Source organism: Chiloscyllium punctatum, chromosome 23 (genome assembly GCF_047496795.1).
Source record: "Chiloscyllium punctatum isolate Juve2018m chromosome 23, sChiPun1.3, whole genome shotgun sequence".
Lineage (NCBI taxonomy): Eukaryota > Metazoa > Chordata > Chondrichthyes > Orectolobiformes > Hemiscylliidae > Chiloscyllium > Chiloscyllium punctatum.
Genome location: NC_092761.1, coordinates 53,291,340 through 53,313,770, shown reverse-complemented (window position 1 = coordinate 53,313,770; position 22,431 = coordinate 53,291,340). Strand labels below are relative to the sequence as shown.

Sequence of the window (22,431 nt, the reverse complement as noted above, 5' to 3'; positions counted from 1 at the left end):
GTGTGTGCAGGTGTGAGACACAGTGAGAGACACAAGGTGCACGAATCTTTATTCAAATTTCCACCACCAGGAAGAAAGGAAACACCCGAGTGGCCATTGACAAGCAGTGCCCTTCACAAAAGGCAATGCTGTGTAATCAAACAGGGAAGAGGAGGGCAGGGATTAAATCAAAATAGAGTTGGAGGGGGAAATAATGCACTCCACTCCCTGTGGCGCCCACCTCTCCCTGAATAACTCCAGGGTGTCGGTGGAGACCGCGTGCTCCTTCTCCAAGGACACCCGGGCTCTAACGTAAAACACTCCTGTTTATATCTGTCAAGCAGGACTCCCTGATTGGACCAGGTTAACACCTCAGTCATGGTACTTATATTCTGAGATCCACCTGGCGAACCGCGTTTCAATCATGACACTTGCCTTTATTGGTTAAGGCACACAGTTTAAAAGCAGGGATGATATGCTGAAACTGTATAAAATATTGGTTAGGTCACAGCTAGAGTATTATGCACAATTCTGGAATCCATCTTGTAGGAGGAATTGTTAGCAAGGGAGAGGGTGCAGCAGAGATTTACCAGGATGGCACCTGGACTGGAGAGTTTCAGTTATGAAGAGAAGTTGGATAGATTGGGCTTGTTCTCCTGAGGGAGGGACATGATTGAGACATGTAAAATTATCAGGGACACAGACAGAGTAGATGGGAAGGCATTATTGCCCTTGGTGGAGGGGTCAATGAAAGGGGGCATAGATTCAAAGTTAGCGGCAGGAGGTTTAGAAGAGATTTTGAGCTACAGGGAGAGATTGAATGGGCTGGAGCCTTTTTTCCCTGGAGCGACAGAGACTGAGGGATGACTTTACAGAGGTTTATAAAATTTCAACAGGCATCAATAGGGTGAATAGCCAAGGTAACTTTTCCTAGGATAGTGGAGTCTAAAACTAGAGGACATAGGTTTAAGGTGAGAGAGGAAAGATTTATAAAGGACCTGAGGGGTAACTTCTTCACACAGAAGGTGGTGTGTGTATGGAACGGGCTGCCAGAGCAAATGGTGGATGTGGGTACAATTACAACATTTGAAAGGCGTCTGGATGGGTATATGAATAGGAAGGGTTTAGATATGGATCAGATGCTGGCAAATGGGACTAGGTCGATTGGAATGTCTGGTCAGCGCTGATGAGTTGGCCCGAAGGGTCTGTTTCTCTGCTGAATGAATCTATAAAAATGTTTTTACCCAGAGGGTGGTGGAAGTCACATACGACAGTTTTGGCGTTGGGAAATGGTAATTATACAGGCCTGAGGAAGAAGTTGGCCCAAGTAGACTGGGCAAAAATATTAAAGGGCAGGACAGTTGAAGAACAGAGGCAAATTCTTAGTGATGTCGGAAATACTTCTCAACTAAAGTAATATCCCTCAGAGGAAGAGAAATTGCAAAAAAGGAAAAATCATCTATAACTTAACAAGGAAGTCAAGGATAAAATAAAGGCAAAAACTAGGACATATCATACTTGAAAGGTTAGACGCACTCTAGAGGATTGACAGAACTTTAAACATCAGCCAAGGGTTATTAAAAACAAAATCAAAAGAGCTAAGATGAACTATGAAAGGAAACTAGCAGAAAACATAAGCACCACTACTAACAGCCTTTATAAGAAAAAGAAAAGATTACTAAATGGTGATCTTTTAGAAGACAAAATGGGGAGGCAATAATGGGAAACCAATATTTTGTGTCTTCTTTCACAGTGGAAGAGAATAATTTATACCCAAACACTGCAGTTACTACAGATGAACTTGGTGAAGTTACTGTAACTGGGGAAAAGGTATTGAGTAAACTGATGGAATTAAAGGCCAATTAGTCCCTAGGGCCTGATGGCCTGCATCCTAAGGTACTAAATGAGGTGGCAGCAGATATAGTGGATGTATTAGTTAAGAAATTCCAAAATTCCCTGGATTCTGGAAAGGTATCAGTGGATTGGAAACATGCTAATGTGACAGCTTTAATTAAAAAAATACACAAAAAGTGGGGAGCTATAAACCAGCTGGTTTGATCTTTGACCTCTGTCGTGGGGAAGTGGCTGGAATAAAGGAGGAGACAACGGAACACTTGGAAAATCAAAGCTCAATTCACTAATGTCAGCATGGTTTCATGAAGGGCAAGTTGCGCTTGAAAAATTTTCTGAAGCTCTTTGAAGATGTAACCAGCAAGGTTAATGATGATCCAGTGGATGCGGTATATCTAGACTTCCAGAAGGCATTTGATAAGGTGCAACATAAAAGACTGATCCAGAAAGGGAAATCTCACTAGGTTAAGGGTAGAGTATTGGCTTGGATAGAGAATTGGCTGATTGACAAAGGTTTAGGATAAATGGGTCTTTCTCTGGATGAATTCTAACTAGTGAGGTGCCGCAGGGCTCAGTTCTTGGACTTCAACCATTTAAATGATCTGTACACAGGGACAGAGTGGATGGTACTATAACAGGTGGAAAAGCAGACAGTGATGAGGAGATAACAAGTTTACAGATGGTTATTGCTAGGCTAGGAGAATAGGCTAGAATCTGGCAGATGCAGTTTAATGTAGATAAGTTCAAGGTTGTCCATTTTGGCCAGAAAAATACAAGAGCAAATTAGTTAAATGGGAAACAGACTCAAAGTGCGTCAGCACTGAAGGTTCTGGGCGACTTTGTGCATGAATTACAGAAAATGGTATGCAGGCACAGCATGTAATGAGACAGACAAATGGAATCCTGGCATTTATTGCAAAAGGGCAGAATTACAAAAATAAAGAAGTTTTGTTACAATTATATAAGGTGCTGATGAGACCATACTTGGAACAGTGTGTCCAGTTTTGGTCTCCTCACTTGAGGAAGGATGTGGTGACACTGCAGGTAGTTCACAGGAGGTTCACCAGATTGATCTCAGGGATGAAAGGGCTGTGTACGAGGAATGGTTGAATAGCTTGGTCTTGTACTCACCGGAGTTCAGAAGAATGAGGGAGATCGAGGATCTAAAATGCTAAGGGGGATTGATAAGGTGGACACTGAACACATGTTTTCCCTTGTGGGACAGCCTCGAACAGGAGGTCATAAATATACATTGACAGAAGACAACTTCAAAACTGAGAGGAGGAGAAACCACTTCCCTCAGAGGGTCATGAATCTGTGGAATTTACAGCCCCAGAGTGCAGTGAAGGCAGAGTCAATCAACAGAGTCAAGAAAGAAATAGAAACGTTTCCGTTGAAAAGTTGGATAAAGGGCTATGAGGAGCAGGCAGGAAAGTGGAGTTAAGACCAGGAGAAGGTCAGCCATGATCATGTTAGATGGCAGAGCAGACTCAAAAGGCTGAATTGCCTCCACCCACTCCCAATACCTATGTTCCTGTGAATCTTGATCTCACTGCCTGTAAGGATGGTAGAGGCAGAAACCTTCATAACATTTAAGTAGTATTTAAATATTCACTTGTTTGCCATGGTATACAAGGTTATGGTCCAAGTGCTGAAAAATAGGATTAAAACAGTTAGGTGGTTATTTCTGACTAGCACGGTTGCAATGGGCAGAAGGACTTTTTACTCTGCTGGAGATCTCTATGACTTTGAATATGTTTTGCACTTTTGTATGTTCAAGAACAGGTCACATCTTATTCCAACTCATAAACAAATTGGATTTTACTCCAATACGCAAGAGGGCAGTCCTTACTCCAGTACAAGTGGAGTACCGCTTCACTGTAACAAACTATTATAGAACATAATTGGGTCATCAAGCTCAATTCACGTCACGCACATTTGCCAAGCTAACTCTCCACAGTCTGCTGTTATTTTAGACCAGCGGAAAAAGCACTGTAACACTAGCTGGCTGAAAGGGGTCACCTAGCATGGAAATAAAACTGCAAATTAAGTAAGAAACTAAGATTATGAAAAGAGGTATTTATCTGAATTGCATAAAATTCTTGGGACATGTCATTTCATTTTCTTCACTGCTAAACAAATTGGGACTGAGTTGCATGAAATAGAGATAAAGTCAAAGAATTATCGTTCTGTCACCTCTGAACATTAATATTCTGATAGAATGAGCATCTCAATGCCTCTCTTTTCCAGCAATACAGTGACATCACAGTGCAAGTGCCAGAAAAATGAGAATACTAATACCTATTAACAGCAAACTCTGTGTTTTTCTAAAATATTGAGTTTGCTTGAAAGACCCTCATGCAGTATTGGATGCTCTCACATTGCCTGGAGCTGTATTTATCTATCCCTGGAATTTTGCAAACTTTACAAGTTATGCAATCTTCAGACATTACAAACGACACGCCTCTTCTAATCATGCATGAAGAAACACTGAATGCTGCATGTGTTTTATTTCTTCCAGATGTATTGCATACAATTTGATGCAAATAAAAATAAGCACATTTCACAGGTTTGTCATCAAAAAAAAAACAGTACAGCACAGGAAAAGGCCCTTCAGCCCACCATATGTATGCAACTATGATGCCATTCAAAACTAATCCTATCTACCTTAACATGATCTGTATCCCTTTATTCTCTGCCTGTACATATGTCAGCCTAAATGCCTCTTAAATATTTTTATCTATCTGCCCACAAACCTTATTGAGTTCTTTGAGAAAGTGACCAAACAGGTGGATGAGGGTAAAGCAGTTGATGTGGTGTATATGGACTTCAGTAAGGTGTTTAATAAGGTTCCCCATGGTAGGCTATTGCACAAAATATGGAGGAAAGTGATTGAGGGTGATTTAGCAGTTCGGATCAGAAATTGGCTAGCTGAAAGAAGACAGAGGGTGGTGGCTGATGGGAAATGTTCAGCCTGGAGTTCAGTTACTAGTGGTGTACCGCAAGGATCTGTTTTAGGTCCACTGCTGTTTGTCATTTTTATAAATGGCCTGATAGAGGGCATAGAAGGATGGGTTAGTAAATTTGCGGATGACACTAAGGTCGGTGGAGTTGCGAACAGTGTAGAAGGATGTTGCAGGTCACAGAGGACACAGATAAGCTGCAGAGCTGGGCTGAAAGGTGGCAAATGGAGTATAATGCGGAAAGTGTGAGGTGATTCACTTTGGAAGGAGCAACAGGAATAAAGAGTACTGGGCTAATGGTAAGATTCTTGGTAGTGCAGATAAGCAGAGGGATCTCAGTGTCCATGTACATAGATCCCTGAAAGTTGCTACACAGGTTGATAGGGTTGTTAAGAAGGCATACTATGTGTTAGCTTTTATTGGTAGAGGGATTGAGTTTCGGAGCCATGAGGTCATGCTACAGCTGTACAAAACTGCTGTCCCGGTGTGGCCACACTTGGAGTATTGCATACAGTTCTGGTCATTGCATTATAGGAAACTTTGGAAAGGGTTCAAAGGGAATTTACTAGGATGTTGCCTGGTATGGAGGGAAGGTCTTATGAGGAAAGGCTGAGGGAATTTTCGTGAGAGAATGTTGAGAGGTGACTTAACTGAGACATATAAGATAATTAGATAGGGTGGACAGGGAGAGCCTTTTTCCTCAGATGGCGATGGCTAGCACGAGGGGACAGAGCTTTAAATTGAGGGGTGATAGATATAGGACAATGTCAGATGTGGTTTCTTTATTTATCATAGGGGCATGGAATGCATTGGCTGCAACGGTATTAGACTTGCCAACTTTAAGGGCATTTAAATGCATGGATGGAAATGTAATAGTGTAGGACAGATAGGCTTCAGATTGGTTCCACAGGTCAGCGCAATAGCGAGGGCCGAAGGGCCAGTATTGCACTATAAAGTTATGTTGCTACCACCTCTCCTGGCAGTACATTCCAGTCATTTACTACCCTTTGCATAAAAAAAATTACCTTGCACATTTTGTTTAAACCTTCCCTCTCATCTTAAAACCATACCCCCTAGGTATTCAACATTCCCACTATGGGAAAAAGACTCTAACCATCACCTTATCCATGTCTCACCTAATTTTATATACCTAGATTAGATTCCCTACAGTGTGGAAACAGGCCCTTTGGCTCAACCAGTCCACACCGACCCTCCAAAGAGTAACCCACCCTGACCCACTTCTCTCAATTCACCTGACCTGCACAACTTAGAGGAAACTGGAGCAGCCAGAGGAAACCCACGCAGACACAGGGAGAATGTGCAAACTCCACACAGACAGTCGCCCGAGGCTAGAATCAAACCTGGGACCCTGGCGCTGTGAGGCAGCAGTGCTAACCACTGAGCCACCCAAATGCAAATGCTACGCTTAAATGGTAGTGTTGGATTTGACTCATGCTTATGCAAGACTACAATTGGATAATGAAATATGTTAGACACACAAATATCTCAGACCAAGACACCCACAGTTATACATTCCTATGGAATGCATCTATGAGCATTTAGAAATTTCGATGCCCACACTGATCAGAATGGAATTGCATAGTGGGTGCAGGATAGAAGATTACTATACCTGGCTTTGGCATTGCACTGGTCACAGAATGGGGAACTTTATCATTAATGAGCTCCACACACTCGCTGGGAAAGAATCCAACCTGAAAAATTAAATAAAGGTACAAATCAGACACTAATGTCAGAATGACTCTACAAAGAAACTCAGGATGATGTCATGTACAATTCACAGTTCACTTCTGATACAGCTCTACACACTCACAGTTCAATCCTGTTTGAGATCCTGACTAAATGAAACACATTTATTCTTGCACATCAGTCTTTTGATCATGTTTAATTGTTATGCATTGTTGTTACATTTCACAGCTAATTATACTTTAATTAAATACTCCATTGTGTTTTCCTGCCTGCTAGTTACTTTGTAAAGAATGGCCAAATTGAACACCGAAGGGTCCCATAAAGAGCAAAGCATAATAGCACTAGCAAACAGCAAAGCAACAGCTAGATGCTTTCTAAAAATGTACAGATAAGTTGAAAAAAATGCAAAAGGAGAGGAATTTTAGGCTTCAGAACGAGGGAAAATTATGACAAAAGCAAAGACGAATAGCTAAGGTTGCAAAAAATAAATTGTTGATGTGGATATCTGGTCCAGTTTTGGGCTCTTCACATTAGAACCGAAGTTACAAAGCTACATAGAAGTTGTTGTACAAATGTGCTGTGATGATCCCATGAGGAAAGTCTTCAGCCGAAGTGCAGCAAACCAGAGATATTTTCTACTGCAGCAAAGTGTTCAAAATATACTAGGGTTTTGATGATCAGGAGGAACTGACTCCACTGCTCAGTAAGTCAATAACTAAAGGAAATAAATTTAACACAACCAAAAGAATAAAGAGATATCAGGAACAATACTTAAGTAAAGAGTTTATTGGGACACAGAACTGTGGAAACAGAATCAATCTCAACTTTTGAGGGGTATGTGGATAAATATTTGATAAAGGCTGAGTAAAGGACAGCAGGTTAGAATGACATAGATTATTGCCCCAGAGTTAACATAGATGCAATGCTGAATACCTTTGCATGTTATGAAATAATGATCAATAAAATGCAACAAAGAGAAGACAGAAGGAGTAAGAGCAATGCAGCAGCTATTCCACTCACAAAGGGGATTTCATGCTGTAATTCATGTTGTGATAAAACTGGCAGAGTTTCTCATTTGCACAATAAAACTGCTTACACAGCAGCTACAACTCAAAGGCATTCTAAACTCAAAAAAAGTCCAAAAATATAAACCTTGTAGAACATGGCATATAACTTCTCCGAGATTTAATTTCTTTCAAAAAATCTACTGTGTGAAGGGCAGTTTTGAACAGAAATGATCAAGTGAAATTGAGTGAAAGGTATTGAGAGATCACATGTAAGTGTAATGTGTATGGAGGCCAAGTAAAGAAACTAAAGTTCAATTTATTCAAAGCAGTTAGACCAAGTTACGAGCATGCCAACTACACAAGTTTGTTCATTTACAACAATAATCCGGATCATGTTAAACTGAACACTGTTTAAGGAACAACATTATCAAGTTTTTGATAAAAGATACAAGTCTCGAACAGTTGCTCAACATCAGTAATATCAATTCAATGAAGAGATCTCAACAACTTTATACCATCACACACTCAGGCACTTACCTGAAACCCATGCTTTCCCCTCCACCATGTGGTATCTTCTTTAGGAGGCATATCAATAACAGACACTATATCTCCAACCTAGGAAACAGCAGAAACAGCACTTCAGTCAAATTCTCACTACTCCCCTTGGCATGTGAGCATACCAGTCTCCTCCCTGCCATGAGAACCTCTTCACTCCAATATTAAGTTTGCAATGGATGCTATCAAAAAACAAAGCTAAGGCAATTCAAACACATTTGTACAAATTTACCTCGAAGCACTTGGTACAATGTTTCTGACACTGTGTTAGCACAAATATATGACTTTTGAGTAGCGTACTCTACATAGGTAGGGTAGGAAATCACAAGTGAATCCTGAGAATACCTGTGACTAATAGTGCTTCTTTTCTTTGTAAATCCGTTTGAGCTAGGCAGCACAGAGCTTGGATATATCCAGGTGATTATTCATGGTGTTGCTGTATTGGTGACAGGTCTGAATATTCCCACTCCCAACATCAGGTGAGTGAAAGGAAGCAGAATCCACACTTTGGACATCATCCAGCACCGATAGATGCCCAAATATTCACCAGAAGAATGGAAAATGAAGCCCACATCCAGATTTAAATAGGGTCAGCAGATAACTTGGAAGGGGGTTCATACCATACTCCTGTTTAATGCTTCTCCATAAGACACCAATTGATATATAAAATTATCAAAGTACAGCCAAACAATTGTGTGCACACCACTGTGGAGTGTTACTTAAACCACTGAACATTTTAAAGAAAGCCCATTTCCACAACTATTAAAGATAGAATCATCTTGAATAGCTGAATAGTTATCAGCTGATGAGCACTCAATATGGATGGGTCCTGACTTCTTACCAATCTTATAGAATTGATCGACCCATCCAGAAATTCTATGAAAGTAAGAAAGGTAAGAAATCTATGAGGTAACGGGGTTGTTGTCATGGTTCACTTCAACTTCCCTAATATTAAATTGGAACCTCCTTAGTGCAAATAGTTTGGATGGAGCAGAGGAAGGAATTCTGACTCAATATGGAGATAGGTCGACGGGAGGGGAGGCCATATTGGATTTGGTGCTTGGCAATGAACCAGGTCAGGTGTCAGATGTCTTGGTGGGACAGCATTTCTGTGATAGTGATCACAACTCCATGATTTTTACTGTAGCCATGGAGAGGGATAGGAGCAGATGGTTTGGGAAAGTACTTAAGTGGGAGTGGAGGAATTACAATGCTGTGGAACTGTGCAACATAAATTGGGAGCAGTTATTCTCAGGGAAATGCACGACAGAAACGTGGAGGTTGTTTAGGAAGCACTTGCTGTGAGTGCTGGATAGATTTGTCCCACAGAGGCAAGGAAGGGGTGGAAGGGTGATGGAACCTTGGATGACAAGAGATATGGAACATCTAGTCAAGAGGGAGAAGGAAGCTTACTTAAGAACGAGGAAGCTCGGATGAGACAGGGTTCTACAGGGTTACAAGGAAGCTAGGAAGGAACTGAAGAATGAACTTAGGAGAGCGAGAAGGGGTCATGAAAAAGCCTTGATAGGTAGGATTAAGGAAAACTGCACGGCATTCTACACTTATGAGAGGAACAAGAGGATGGCCAAAGTAACGGGAGGGCCAATCAGGGATAGTGGAGGGAACTTGTGCCTGGAGTCAGAAGTATATCGGGATATCCTTAATGAATACTTTGCTTCAGTACTCATTAGTGAGAAGGACTTTGTCGTTAGTGAGGACAGCATGGAACAGGCTGAGATGCTCAAGCAGGTTGATGTTGAGGAGGAGGATGTGGTGGAAATTTTGAATAAAAGAGGATAGAGAAGTCTCCTGGGCCAGACAGGATAGACCCAGGTTACTAGAGGAAGCAAGGGAAGATATTGCTGCGCCTTTGGCGCTGATCGTTGCATCCTCACTGTCGACTGTAGTAGTACAGATGATTGGAGTGTGGCAAATGTTATTCCTTTGCTCAAGAAAGGGAATAGGGATAACTCTGGGAATGACAGACCAGTCAGTCTTATATCGATGGTGGGCAAATTATTGGAGAGGATTCTGAGAGACAGGATATGGAAAACTGTAGCTTGATTAGAGGTAATCAGCATGACTTTGAGAGGGGCAGGCCGTGTCTCACAAACCTTATTGAATTCTTTGAGGATGTGGCAAAACACATGGATGAAGGCAGAGCATTAGATGTGGGGTAGCTGTGCATAGATTTAAGCAAGACAATAGACAATAGGTGCAGGAGTAGGCCATTCTGCCCTTCGATCCTGCACCACTATTCAATATGATCATGGCTGATCATCCTTAATCAGTATCCTGTTCCTGCCTTATCTCCATAACCCTTGATTCCACTATCCTTGAGAGCTCTATCCAACTCTTTCTTAAATGAATCCAGAGACTGGGCCTCCACTGTCCTCTGGGGCAGAGCATTCCACACACCCACCACTCTCTGGGTGAAGAAGTTTCGCCTCATCTCTGTCCTAAATGGTCTACCCCGTATTTTTAAGCTGTGTCCTCTGGTTTGGCACTCACCTATCAGCGGAAACATGTTTCCTGCCTCCAGAGTGTCCAATCCTTTAATATTCTTATATGTCTCAATCAGATCCCCTCTCAGTCTTCTAAACTCAAGGGTGTATAAGCCCAGTTGCTCCAGTCTTTCAGCATAAGGTAGTCCCATCATTCCAGGAATTGACCTCGTGAACCTACGCTGCACTCCCTCAGTAGCCAGAATGCCTTTCCTCAAATTTGGAGACCAGAACTGCACACAATACTCCAGGTGAGGTCTCACCAGGGCCCTGTACAGCTGCAGAAGAACCTCTTTGCTTCTATACTCAATCCCTCTTGTTATGAAGGCCAGCATGCTATTAGCCTTCTTCACTACCTGCTGTACCTGCATGCTTACCTTCATTGACTGGTGTACAAGAACACCCAGATCTCTTTGTACTGCCCCTTTACCTAAATTGATTCTATTTAGTTAGTAATCTGCCTTCCTGTTCTTGCCACCAAAGTGGATAACCATACATTTATCCACACTAAACTGCATCTGCCATGCATCTGACCATTCACCGAACCTGTCCAGATCATCCTAACATCCTCATCAAATTTCACCCTGCCACCCAGCTTAGTATCATCAGCAAATTTGCTAATGTTATTACTAATACCATCTTCTATATCATTAATATATATTGTAAAAAGCTGCGGTCTCAGCACTGATCCCTGTGGTACCCCACTGGTCACTGCCTGCCATTCTGAAATGGAGCCGTTCATCACTACTCTTTAGTTTCCTGTCAGCCAACCAACTTTCAATCCAAGTTAGTACTTTGCCCCTAATACCATGCGCCCTAATTTTGCTCACTAACCTCCTATGTGAGACTTTATCAAAAGCTTTCTGAAAGTCCAGGTACACTACATCTGCTAGATCTCCCTCATCCATCTTCAGAGTTTCATCCTCAAAAACTTCCAGAAGATTAGTCAAACATGATTTTCCCTTCATAAATCCATGCTGACTCTGACCTATCCTGTTACTACTATCCAAATGTGTCGTAATTTCATCCTTTATAATAGACTCCAGCATCTTTCCCACCACTGAGGTCAGACTAACTGGCCTATAATTTCCTGCTTTCTCTCTCCCACCTTTCTTAAAAAGTGGTACAATATTAGCCACCCTCCAATCCGCAGGAACTGATCCCGAATCTATCAAACTCTGGAAAATATTCACCAACGCATCCATGATTTCTCGAGTCACCTCCTTCAGTACCCTGGGATGTAGACCATCAGGTCCCAGGGACTTATCAACCTTCAGACCTAACAGTCTCTCCAAAAACAATTCCTGGCAAATATAAATTCTCTTCAGTTCAGGTCCTTCAGCCACTGTTACCTCAGGGAGATTGCTTGTGTCTTCCCCAGTGAACACAGATCTGAAGTACCAATTCAATTCTTCTGCCATTTCTTCGTTCCCCGTAATATATTCCCCTGTTTCTGTCTTCAAGGGCCCAATTTTAGTCTTAACAATTTTTTTGCCTTTCACATACCTAAGAAAGCTTTTACTACCCTCCTTTATATTCTTAGCCAGTTTACCTTCGTACCTCATTTTTTCTCTGCGTATTTCCTTCTTAGTAATCCTCTGTTGCTCTTTAAAAGCTTCCCAGTCCTCCGATTTCCCACTTATCTTTGCTATGTTATACTTTTTCTCTTTTAACTTTATGTTTCTTAACTTCCCTCGTCAGCCACGGCCACCCATGCCTCCTCCTAGGATCTTTCTTCCTTTTTGGAATGAACTGATTCTGCAGCTTCTGCATTATACACAGAAATATCCGCCATTGTTCCTCCACTGTCATCCCTGCTAAGGTATTGCACCATTGAACTTTGGCCAGCTCCTCCCTCATAGCTCCATAGTTCCCTTTATTCAACAGAAATATTGTCACTTCCGATTGTACCCTCTCCCTTTCAAATTGCAGATTGAAGCTTATTATATTATGGTCACTACTTCCCAATGGCTCCTTCACTTCGAGGTCCCTGATCAACTCTGTTTCGTTGCACAATACCAGGTTCAGAATTGCTTTCTCTCTGGTAGGCTCCAGCACCAGCTGTTCTAAGAATCCATCTCGGAGGCACTCCACAAAGTTTCTTTCTTGAGGTCCAATACTATCCTGATTCTCCCAGTCTACCTGCATGTTCAAATCCCCCATAACAACTGCAGTAACATCTTTGTGACAGGCCAATTTCAGCTCCTGATTCAACTTACATCCGACATCCAGACTACTGTATGGGGACCTGTAGATAATGCCCAAGAGGGTCTTTTTACCCTTAGTATTTCTCAGTTCTATCCATACTGACTCTACATTCCCTGATTCTAGGTCCCCCCACCCCGCGCAAGGGACTGAATATCATCCCTTACCAACATGGCCACCCCACCCCCTCTGCCCGTCAGTCTGTCCTTAAGATAGCATGTGTAGCCTTGAATATTCATTTCCCAGGCCCTGTCCACTTGAAGCCACGTCTCAGTTATCCCCACAATATCGTATCTGCCAATTTCCAAGAGTCTCAAGCTCATCCATCTTATTTCTAAAGCTTCGTGTATTTATGTACAGTATTTTTAATTTGTTACTGCCCTCCCCCTTCCCATCAACTCCTATTTCACTCAACCTTACAGCATGATCCCTTTTTGAGTTTTCTGCCTCATTGATAGTTGTCTTTCTTGACTTTCCTTGTTCTAACTTTCCCTTCAATTTTCTTCTTAAACATCCAGTTTGCCCCCTCCACCCGCTACTTAGTTTAAACGTAGCTGTGTTGCAGTAGCAAACCTGCCTGCCAGAATGCTGGTCCCCAACCTATTAAGGTGCAAACCGTCTCTCTTGTATAACTTTTTATATTGATAAGGCATTTGATAAGGTTCCCCGTGGTAGGCTTATTCAGAAAGTAAGGAGGCATGGGATACAGGGGATTTTGGCCGTCTGGATACAGAATTAATTGGCCGATAAAAGACAAAGGGTGTTGGTAGATGTAAAGTATTCAGCCTGGAGCTTGGTGACCATTGGTCATCCACAGGGATCTGTTCAGGGACCTCTGCTCTTTGTGATTTTTATAAATGACTTGGATGAGGAAGTGGCAGGGTGAGCTAGTAAGTCTGCCGATGACACAAAGTTTGGAGGAGTTGTGGATCGTGTGGAGGGCTGTAGTAGGTTGCAATGGGACATTGACAGGATGCAGAACTGGTCTGAAAAATAGCAAATGGAGTTCAACCTGGAAAAGTGTGCAATGACTCATTTTGAAAGGTTGAATTTGAATGCAGATTATAGGGTTAAAGGCAGGATTCTTGGCAGCTTGGAGGAACAGAGAGATCTTGGGGTCAATGCCCATAGATCCCTCAAAATTGCCATCCGAGTTGAGATGGCTGTTGAGGAGGAGTATGGTGTGTTGGCTTTCATTTGTAGGGGGATGAAGTTTAAGAGCTGAAAGGTTATGCTGGAGCTCTACAAAACCCTGGTTAGACCACACTTGGAATATTGTGCTCAGTTCTGGAAGCCTCGTTATAGGAAGGATGTGGAAGCTTTTAGAGAGGGTGCAGAGGAGATTTACCATGATGCTGTCTGGACTGGAGAGGATGTCTTATGAAAAAAGATTGAGGGAGCTAGGGCTTTTCTCATTGCAGCAAAAAAGGACAAGAGGTGACTTGATAGAGGTGTACAAGATGATGAGAGGCATAAATGGAATGGACAGCCAGAGACTTTATTCCCAGGGCAGAAAGGGCAAACATGAAGGGGCATAATTTTAAGGTGATTGGAGAAAGGTTTGGGGCGATGTCAGAGGTAGGTTCTTTACACAGACAGTGGTGGGTGTGTGGAATGCACTGCCAGCAATGGCAGTACAGTCAGACACATTAGAGACATTTAAACGACTCTTGGATAGGCACATGGATGCTAGCAAAATGAAGAGTATCTAAGTTAATTTGATCTTAAAGTAGGATAAAAGGTCAGCACAATGTCAAGGGCCTAAGGGCCTGTACTGTGTTGTACTATTCTATGCTCCATGTTTGTATCTGAGCTCACATTCACTCCCATAAATACAATTTGGTTCTGAATGCTGCCACTGAAAGATGCTAGGTCCAGATGTCAGTATTTGTTATGCCACAATCAGCTCACTAAACCTCCATGGTAAAGGCTTTTCCAGGTATGGAACAATCCAAATGGAAACCCCAAATTTTGCAAAAATCACTGCACATTTGAGAAAACTGAATTTTTAATATTATATCTGCCAACCTGATAGTTATTTCGAATTTGAAATACCCTAATAAATAAAGTTTTGGTTCTTGAAGTCCAGTTTTATCCATTAGAGCGTCCTGAAGTTCAGTTGACTAAGACAAGTACAACTGCGCAAAACTAGTCAACAACTCCCAGCTGAAGCTGAGTTCATTATAACCCCATGTGGGGCACCAACTGGTCTATTGCCATAAGGGGACAGCTCAACAACTTATCACTACTCTAGTGACATTTGCTCAAATGCATATATTTCGGGACAATAATTAGGACAGAATCAATGTCAGGATTCTTTGTTTTCTTTATAATTGATCAGCTCTGTTGAAAGTTAATATAAAGGCTGGTCAGTTAGAAAAGGTTAACTGGAGCAGATGACGCTATTAAAATATTGTAGCATTTCTAGAAGACATGGCAGATATTGGAGGAATTTAAAACGAAAGAGAATGATCACGCTTTTCCTCCATTCTCTCTGACTGGTTTTGACTTGTAATAAGATGGCAACTTACTTCAAAGGACAATTCATCTGCTGCCTGGGCAATATATCGCTTGATCACATGTACAGCAGCAATGGCAGGAACATTGATGGAGGACTCTTCGTGCACAAGTAGGTGGTTCCCTTTGTTATCTATCTGTGAGGAGATTCAGCACAGTCAGTTATAATAGGAGGAAGAGATGCTACAAACCTGCAAGATGAGAACACTTTACCTCAGAACACATGCAGCACAGTCCAAAACATAATTGCAGATACTCCCAAAGAAAAGTAAAGTGACTTTCTTTAGGACCATGTCTATACCTGAGTCAAAAGTCACAGAGTCATAGAGACATACAGCATGGAAACAGAACCTTTGGTCCAACTCTTTCATGCTGACCAGATATCCTAACCTAATCTAGTCCCATTTGCCAGTACTTGGCCATAACCCTCTGAACCCTTCCTATTCATATATCCATCCAGATGCCTTTTAAATGCTGCAACGGTACCAGCCTATACTATTTCCTCTAGCAGCTCATTCCACACATGCACAACCCTCTGCATGAAAAGGTTGCCCCCTCATGATTTTATAAACCTCTATAAGGTCACTCTTCAGCCTCTGACACTCCAGGGAAAACAGTCCCAGCCAATTTAGCCTCTGCTTTTGCTCAAATCCTCCAACCCTGGCAATATCCTTATAAATCTTTTCTAAACCCTTTCAAGTTTCACAACATGGTTCCAATTAGAAGGAGACTAGAACTGCATGCAACACTCCAAAAGTGGCTGAACCAATGTCCTGTACAGCCGCAATATGGCCTCCCAAGTCCTCAATGCTCTGACCAACAAAGGAAAGCATACCAAATGCCTTCTTCACTATTCTATCTACCTGTGATTCCACTTTCAAGGAACAATGAACCTGCAATCCAAGGTCACTTCGCTCAGCAACACTCCCTAGGACCTTACCATTAGGTGCATAGGTCCTGCTAAGATTTGCTTTCCCAAAATGCAGCACCTCATATTTATCTAAATTAAACTCCATGCCACTTCTTAGTCCATTGGCTCATTTGATCAAGATCCTATTGTATTCGGAGGTAACCTTTTTTGCTGTCTACTACACTTCAATTTTGGTGTCATCTGTAAACTTACTAACTATACCTCCTATGTTTACATCCAAATCATTTATATAAATGATGAAAAGTAGTGGACCCAGCACCGATCCTTGTGGCACTTCGCTGGTCATAAGCCTCCAGTTTGAAAAGCAACACTGCCTTCTACCTTCGAGGCAGTACTGCATCTAAATGGCTAGTTCTCCCTGTGTCCCATGAGGTCTAACCTTATTAATCAGTCTCCCATGGGGAACCTTGTCAAACGCCTTACTGGAGTGCATATAGATCATGTCTATCACTCTACACTCATCAATCCTCTTTGTTACTTCTTCAAAAAAAACACAATCAAGTTAGACATGATTTCCCATGCACAGCGCCATGCTGACTATCCCGAATCAGTCCTTGCCTTTCCAAATACATGTAAATCCTGACCCTCAGGATTCCCTCCAACAACTTGCCCACCACCAACGTCAGGCTCACTGGTCTATAGCTCCCTAGCTTGTCTTTACCACCTTTCTTAAATAGTGGTGCCATATTAGCCAACACCCAGTCACCTGTGATTATCGATGATACAAATACTTCAGCAAGGGGCCCAACAATCACTTCCCAAGCTTCCCAGAGAGTTCAAGGGTACACCTGATCAGGTCCTGGGAATTTATCCACTTTAATGCATTTCAAGACATCCAGAACCTTGTCATCTGTAGTGTGCACATTTTTCAAGATGTCACCATCTATTTCCCTACATTCTATATTTTTCATGTCCTTATCCACAGTAAACAGTGATGCAAAATACTCATTTAGTATCTCCTCCATCTCCTGCGGCTCCACACAGGCTGCCTTGCTGATCTTTGAGGTGCCCTATTCTCTCCTTAGTTACTGTATTTGTAAAAACCCTTTGGATGCTCCTTAGTTCTATTTGCCAAAGTTACCCCTTTGATGTCCCCTTTTTGCCCTCCTGATTTCCCTCTTAAGTATACTCTTACTTTATACTTTGCTAAGGACTCTCTCGATCTCTCCTGTCTATACCTGACATATGCTTCCTTATTTTTCTTATCTCAATTTATTTCGTCGTCCAGCATTCTCTACACTTATTAGCCTTTCTTTTCACCCAGAGGATATACTGTCTCTGGACCCTCGTTAACTCATTTTTAAAGGCTTCCCATTTTCCAGCCATCCCTTTTACCTGCAAGCACATCTGCCCCCAATCAGTATTTGAAAATTCTTGCCTAATACCGTCAAGATTAGCCTTCCTTCACAATTTTAAAACTAGTAGAATTATGGTTGCTGGTTCCAAAGTGCTCCCTCACTGACACCTCAGTCACCTGCCCTGCCTTATTTCCCAAGAGTAGGTCAGTACATCCACATACTGAATCAGAAAATTTTCCTGTCCACACCGAACAAATTCCTCTCCATCTCAACCTTTAACACTATGGCAGTCTCAGTCTATGTTTGGAAAGTTAAAATCCCCTACCATAACCATCCTACTATTCTTCCAGATAACTGAAAGCTCCATACAAATTTGTTTCTCAATTTCCTGCTGACTACTAGGGGGTCTGTAATACAATCCCAATAAGGTGATCATCCTTTTCTTATTTCTCACCCAGATATCTTCCCTGGATGTATTCCCAGGAATATCCTCCCTAAGTACTTCTGTAATGCTATCCCTTATTAAAAACACCACTTCCCCTCCTTTCTGTAGCATTTGTATCCTGAAACATTAAGCTGCCAGTCCTGTCTATCCCTGAGCTACGTTTCTGTAATTGCTAATGATATCCCAGTCTCAAGTTCCTAACCATATCCTGAGTTCATCTGCCAACCTTGTCAGGCCTCTTGCATTGAAGTAAATGCAGTTTAATTTATTAGTCCTACCTTGTTCTCTACTTTGTTACTTCCTGCCCTGACTGTTTGACTTGCTCCTTTTCCCAAAAGTACCAGTTTCAGATTGATGTCTTTCCTCATTATTTCCCTGCATCACACCCCACCCTCCACCTTACTAGTTTAAATCTTCCCAAGCAGCTCTAGCAAATCTCTCTGCCAGTATATTAGTCTCCTTCCAATTCAGTTGCAATCTATCCTTCTTGTACAGGTCACTACTACCCCAGAAGAGATTCCAATGATCCAAAAATGTGAAACCTTCTCCCATGCACCAGCTCCTCAGCTACGCATTCATCTATTCCTACCCTCACTAGCTCATAGAAATGGGAGGAATCTAGATATTACTACCTTCGAGGACCTCCTTATTAAATTCCTGCCCAGCTTTCTATATTCTCCCTTGAGAATCCCATCCTTTTCGCTTCCTTTGTCGTTGGTTCCAATGTGGACAATGACCTCCTGCCGGTCCCTCTCTCCTTTGAGAACATTCTGCACTCTCTCTGAGAACTCCTTTATCCTGGCACCAGCAAGGTGACATACCATTCTAATTTTTCACTGCTGGCCACAGAAATGTGTTGCCCTCTACTTGATGGTAATGGTCAGTGCCATCAGGTTACTGATTGCAGAAGAAATACAATTTTTCTGAAGATTGCTCATAGTGCCTCACATTAACAAGAACAAAAACGGGAGAGTTACACAAAAGTGTATAGCTAGAGTATTGTGTGCAGTTCTGGAATCCACGTTATAGGAAGGACATATAAGAGAGGGTGCAGAGGGCAATGACAGAGAGAGATTAGGTAGACTGCTGTCGCTTTCTTTAGAGCAGAGGGGAATCGTTTGAGATGTATAAAATTATGAGGGGCATAGATAGGGTAAAAGGATGAAAGGATGGAAGGATTTAAGCTAAGGGGCAGAAGGTTTAGAGGAGATGTGAGGAATAATGTTTTCATCCAGAGGATGGTGGGAATCTGGAAAACAATGCCTGTGAGGGTGGTAGAGGCAGAAACCATCACAGCATTGAAGAAATATTTAGATGTACACCTGTGATGCCAAGGCATACAAGGTGATGGGCCAAGTGGTGGAAAACAGGTTTAGTTAGGTGGGTATTTCTGATAGGCACGAATAAAAAGGCATGAGGGCCATTTTCTGTGCTGTAGATCTCAATGTCTCCAAGTACTTATATATCACCATGAATCTAAGAAACCATACATACACATTCACAGAAATGGAATAAAACAAAACCGAACATGAATATTAGGTAATATTAGGTTAGATGGTAAATAGACTGGGAAAAAAAGGAGGATTTAAGATTTTAAAGAATTTTAAATGCAAAGTGGACAGATAGAGCTAAGGGCAGACACCTGAAGGCAAGGTTGCCAGGGGCAAGCAATTAAAATCAGAATGCTAAAGAGCCACAAGTTGATGAGTGCAGCTATTTCAGAGAACTGTAGGGTCATGAGAGAGCAAGGATGAAAATGTTTAAATCCAGGTGCTGCTTGACCAGAAGCCAATGTAGATCAGCATGCACAGGAGAATTGGTGAACAAAGTTGGCTTGGGTAAGGAAAGGACAGTGGAATTTCCCCAAGTTAACAAATGGCACAATGCCACAAATATATTGGAATAGTCAAGTCCAGAGATAGCAAAAGTATGGACACGAGCTTTAGCAACAGATGAGATCAAACAAGAGTGACGTTGAACCCTTGTATCAAAGGACAAATTTACATTTTAGTGATTTGAAAAGTCATCTTGGGATCTTATGTGACACCAAGTTTGCAAGCAAGTTTGTCAAGATAGTTGCCAGAGAGAGGAATAAAAACCACAGCTAGTGAATAGAGTTTGCAGTGATCGAAGACTTTGGTCATCTCTATATATACGTGCAGGAAATTTCTGCTTAGCCATTGCTGGATATCCAAACAGCAAACTGATAAATTAACAACTGAAATGGATTCAAGAAGATGACAGTGAGGTAGAACTAGGCGTTTTCAGCATACATATTCCTCTGGGCAATAAGCGCTGGCCTAGTGCTTGGGGTTATCAGGTGACAGTAATGAACAATGCATCTGGACAATAACTGAGAGATACTGGAGGCCAGTTCCATCATGAAGAGTGCTCAACTCAGCAGAGACGTTGAGAAGATTAAAGATGGTAGCTTAGCTTTATGACAGTCATATCGCGTATAATTTCCCCTTCAGTTTTCTAGCTTCTCAATCTATCTAAACCAATTCATCCCTCATATCTATGCAGTCCTATATTTGTTCAGATTTAAAAACTCAGCTTAACTAAATCACTAATTGATGGCAGACTCTGAACCACACAACATACTAGAAGATATCTTTTGTATGAAAACAGGACTCCATCTCCACAATAATCACTTAGGGACTTTGAGGTTCATTGGTTTTCACTTTATATTAGTTCTTTCAAAACCTGCCACAAACCCAGTCAGGCAATCACCTTCAATATATGTATTCATTTCTGGAATGTAGGCTTTTCTGGCCAGGCCAGCATTTATTGCCCATTCCTAGCTGTCTTTGAGAAAGTGATATGTGCTGTCATCATTCATTTCATTTAGTATAGGTACACCCACAAAGCTGTTAAGAAGGGAGTATCAGGATCTTGATGCAACAACAGTGAAGAATACAGATTTATTGCCAAGCCACGATGGTAAGCATTTGGAGAGAAACTTCTTGTTCCCTGAAGCCTCTGCCCTTCTAGGTAGTAGTGGTCGCAGGTTTGGAAGATAATGTCTAAGGAGCCTTAACAAACACTGTTGCTACTGAGCACTGGTAATGGAAGGAGTGGATATTCGTGGATGCGGTGCCAACCAAGTAGGCTGCTTTATCTTGGATTATGAAGTGGTAGATGCTAATGCAATTACAACATTTAAAAGATATCTGGATGGCTGTACAAATAGGAAGGGTTTAGAGGGATATGGGCCAAATGCTGGCAAATGGGACTAGATTAGGTTAGGATATCTGGTTGGCGTGAACGAGTCGGACAGATGGGTGTGTTTCTGTGCTGCACACCTCTATGACTCTATGGAACTGTAGAGTTCAGGTGAGTTGGGAGTACTCTATTATACACCAGACCTTTGCCTTGTAGATGGTGGACAGGATTTGAGGAATCAGGGGGTAGGTTATGTGCCGCAGGATTCCTTGATTCTAACTAACTCTTGTAGCCACAGAATTTAAAAGCTGATCCAGTTCAGTTTCTGGTTAATGGCAATTTGCAGAATGTTGATAGTAAGCGAGTCAGACTCACAGAATAAGGGGAGATGGTTAGATTCTCGACTGGTGGAAATGATCACCCTGGCACTATTGTGGCACAAGTATCACAGTTTGTTTTTTAAATTTTGCATCCTTCAGGCCAGATTAGGGTCAGTCAGAAGCAGCACCAAAACAGTTCAGAAGTCGGCACTGTAGTCTCCGACACAGAGAACATTCTATTTTTGGTACTGGGTTTCAACAACATCAACTGATGCGGGGTGGTATGTGACAATTGAGGGGTTTCTTTGCCCATGTTCATACTGCTGCTCTGAGAGTTCAAGGAATCAAGTGTCAATGTTGACCTTTTCTTGACTGCCTGCCATTATGTCACCACCTTGGTAGTTCAGCTACCAGTAGGACAAGAGCTAGTTTGGAATGGTGATGAATGAGATTGGGGCATTGTCTGCATGTTAAGATGCTAATCGGAGGATAATGCTTGTCAGGGCTGGGTGTGCTGTTGTTATGTCTGGTGCCTCAGATGATGTCTGTTTCAGTGCTATATGACTCCATGACTCAGTATATTCACTTTTGTTATCCAGGTCATTTGTATATATTTGCAAATAATTGTAGCCCCAGCACAGATCACTGTGGCACCCCACTGGTTACATGTTGCCAGCCTGAAACTGATGCCCTTATCTTAACACTTTGTCTTCTATTAGTCAGCCAAATCTCTATCCATGCTAACATTCTGCCTCCAACATCATGGGATCTCACCTTAAGCAGCTTAACATGTGGTCCCTTACCCACAACTTCTGTGGTTATCGAAGGCTTCATAGAATCCCTACAGTGTGGAAGCAGGCCATTTGGTCCAACAAGTCCACAACAACCCCCTGGAGAGCATCCCACCCATGGTTAGCTTGTCTCCTTCATAGAATTCTTTTTCTTACTGAAATATATCTTGGTTATGAGCCAATAACTGTTTCT

The 22,431-nt window shown here is 41.9% G+C and overlaps 1 protein-coding gene across 8 annotated transcripts in view; it reads right to left on the bottom strand.

The window, feature by feature from the left end:
• Positions 1 to 22,431, bottom strand: part of arhgap32b (Rho GTPase activating protein 32b) — a 572,293-nt gene that overhangs the window by 115,189 nt on the left and 434,673 nt on the right. For all 8 annotated transcript variants that reach the window (XM_072593008.1, XM_072593005.1, XM_072593009.1 and 5 more), the window contains 3 exons: positions 15,303 to 15,425; positions 8,045 to 8,122; positions 6,424 to 6,505 (listed from right to left, as the gene is read on the bottom strand). In XM_072593008.1, coding sequence (XP_072449109.1) covers positions 6,424 to 6,505; positions 8,045 to 8,122; positions 15,303 to 15,425 — 283 coding nt within the window. The remainder of the gene's footprint in view (positions 1 to 6,423; positions 6,506 to 8,044; positions 8,123 to 15,302; positions 15,426 to 22,431) is intronic.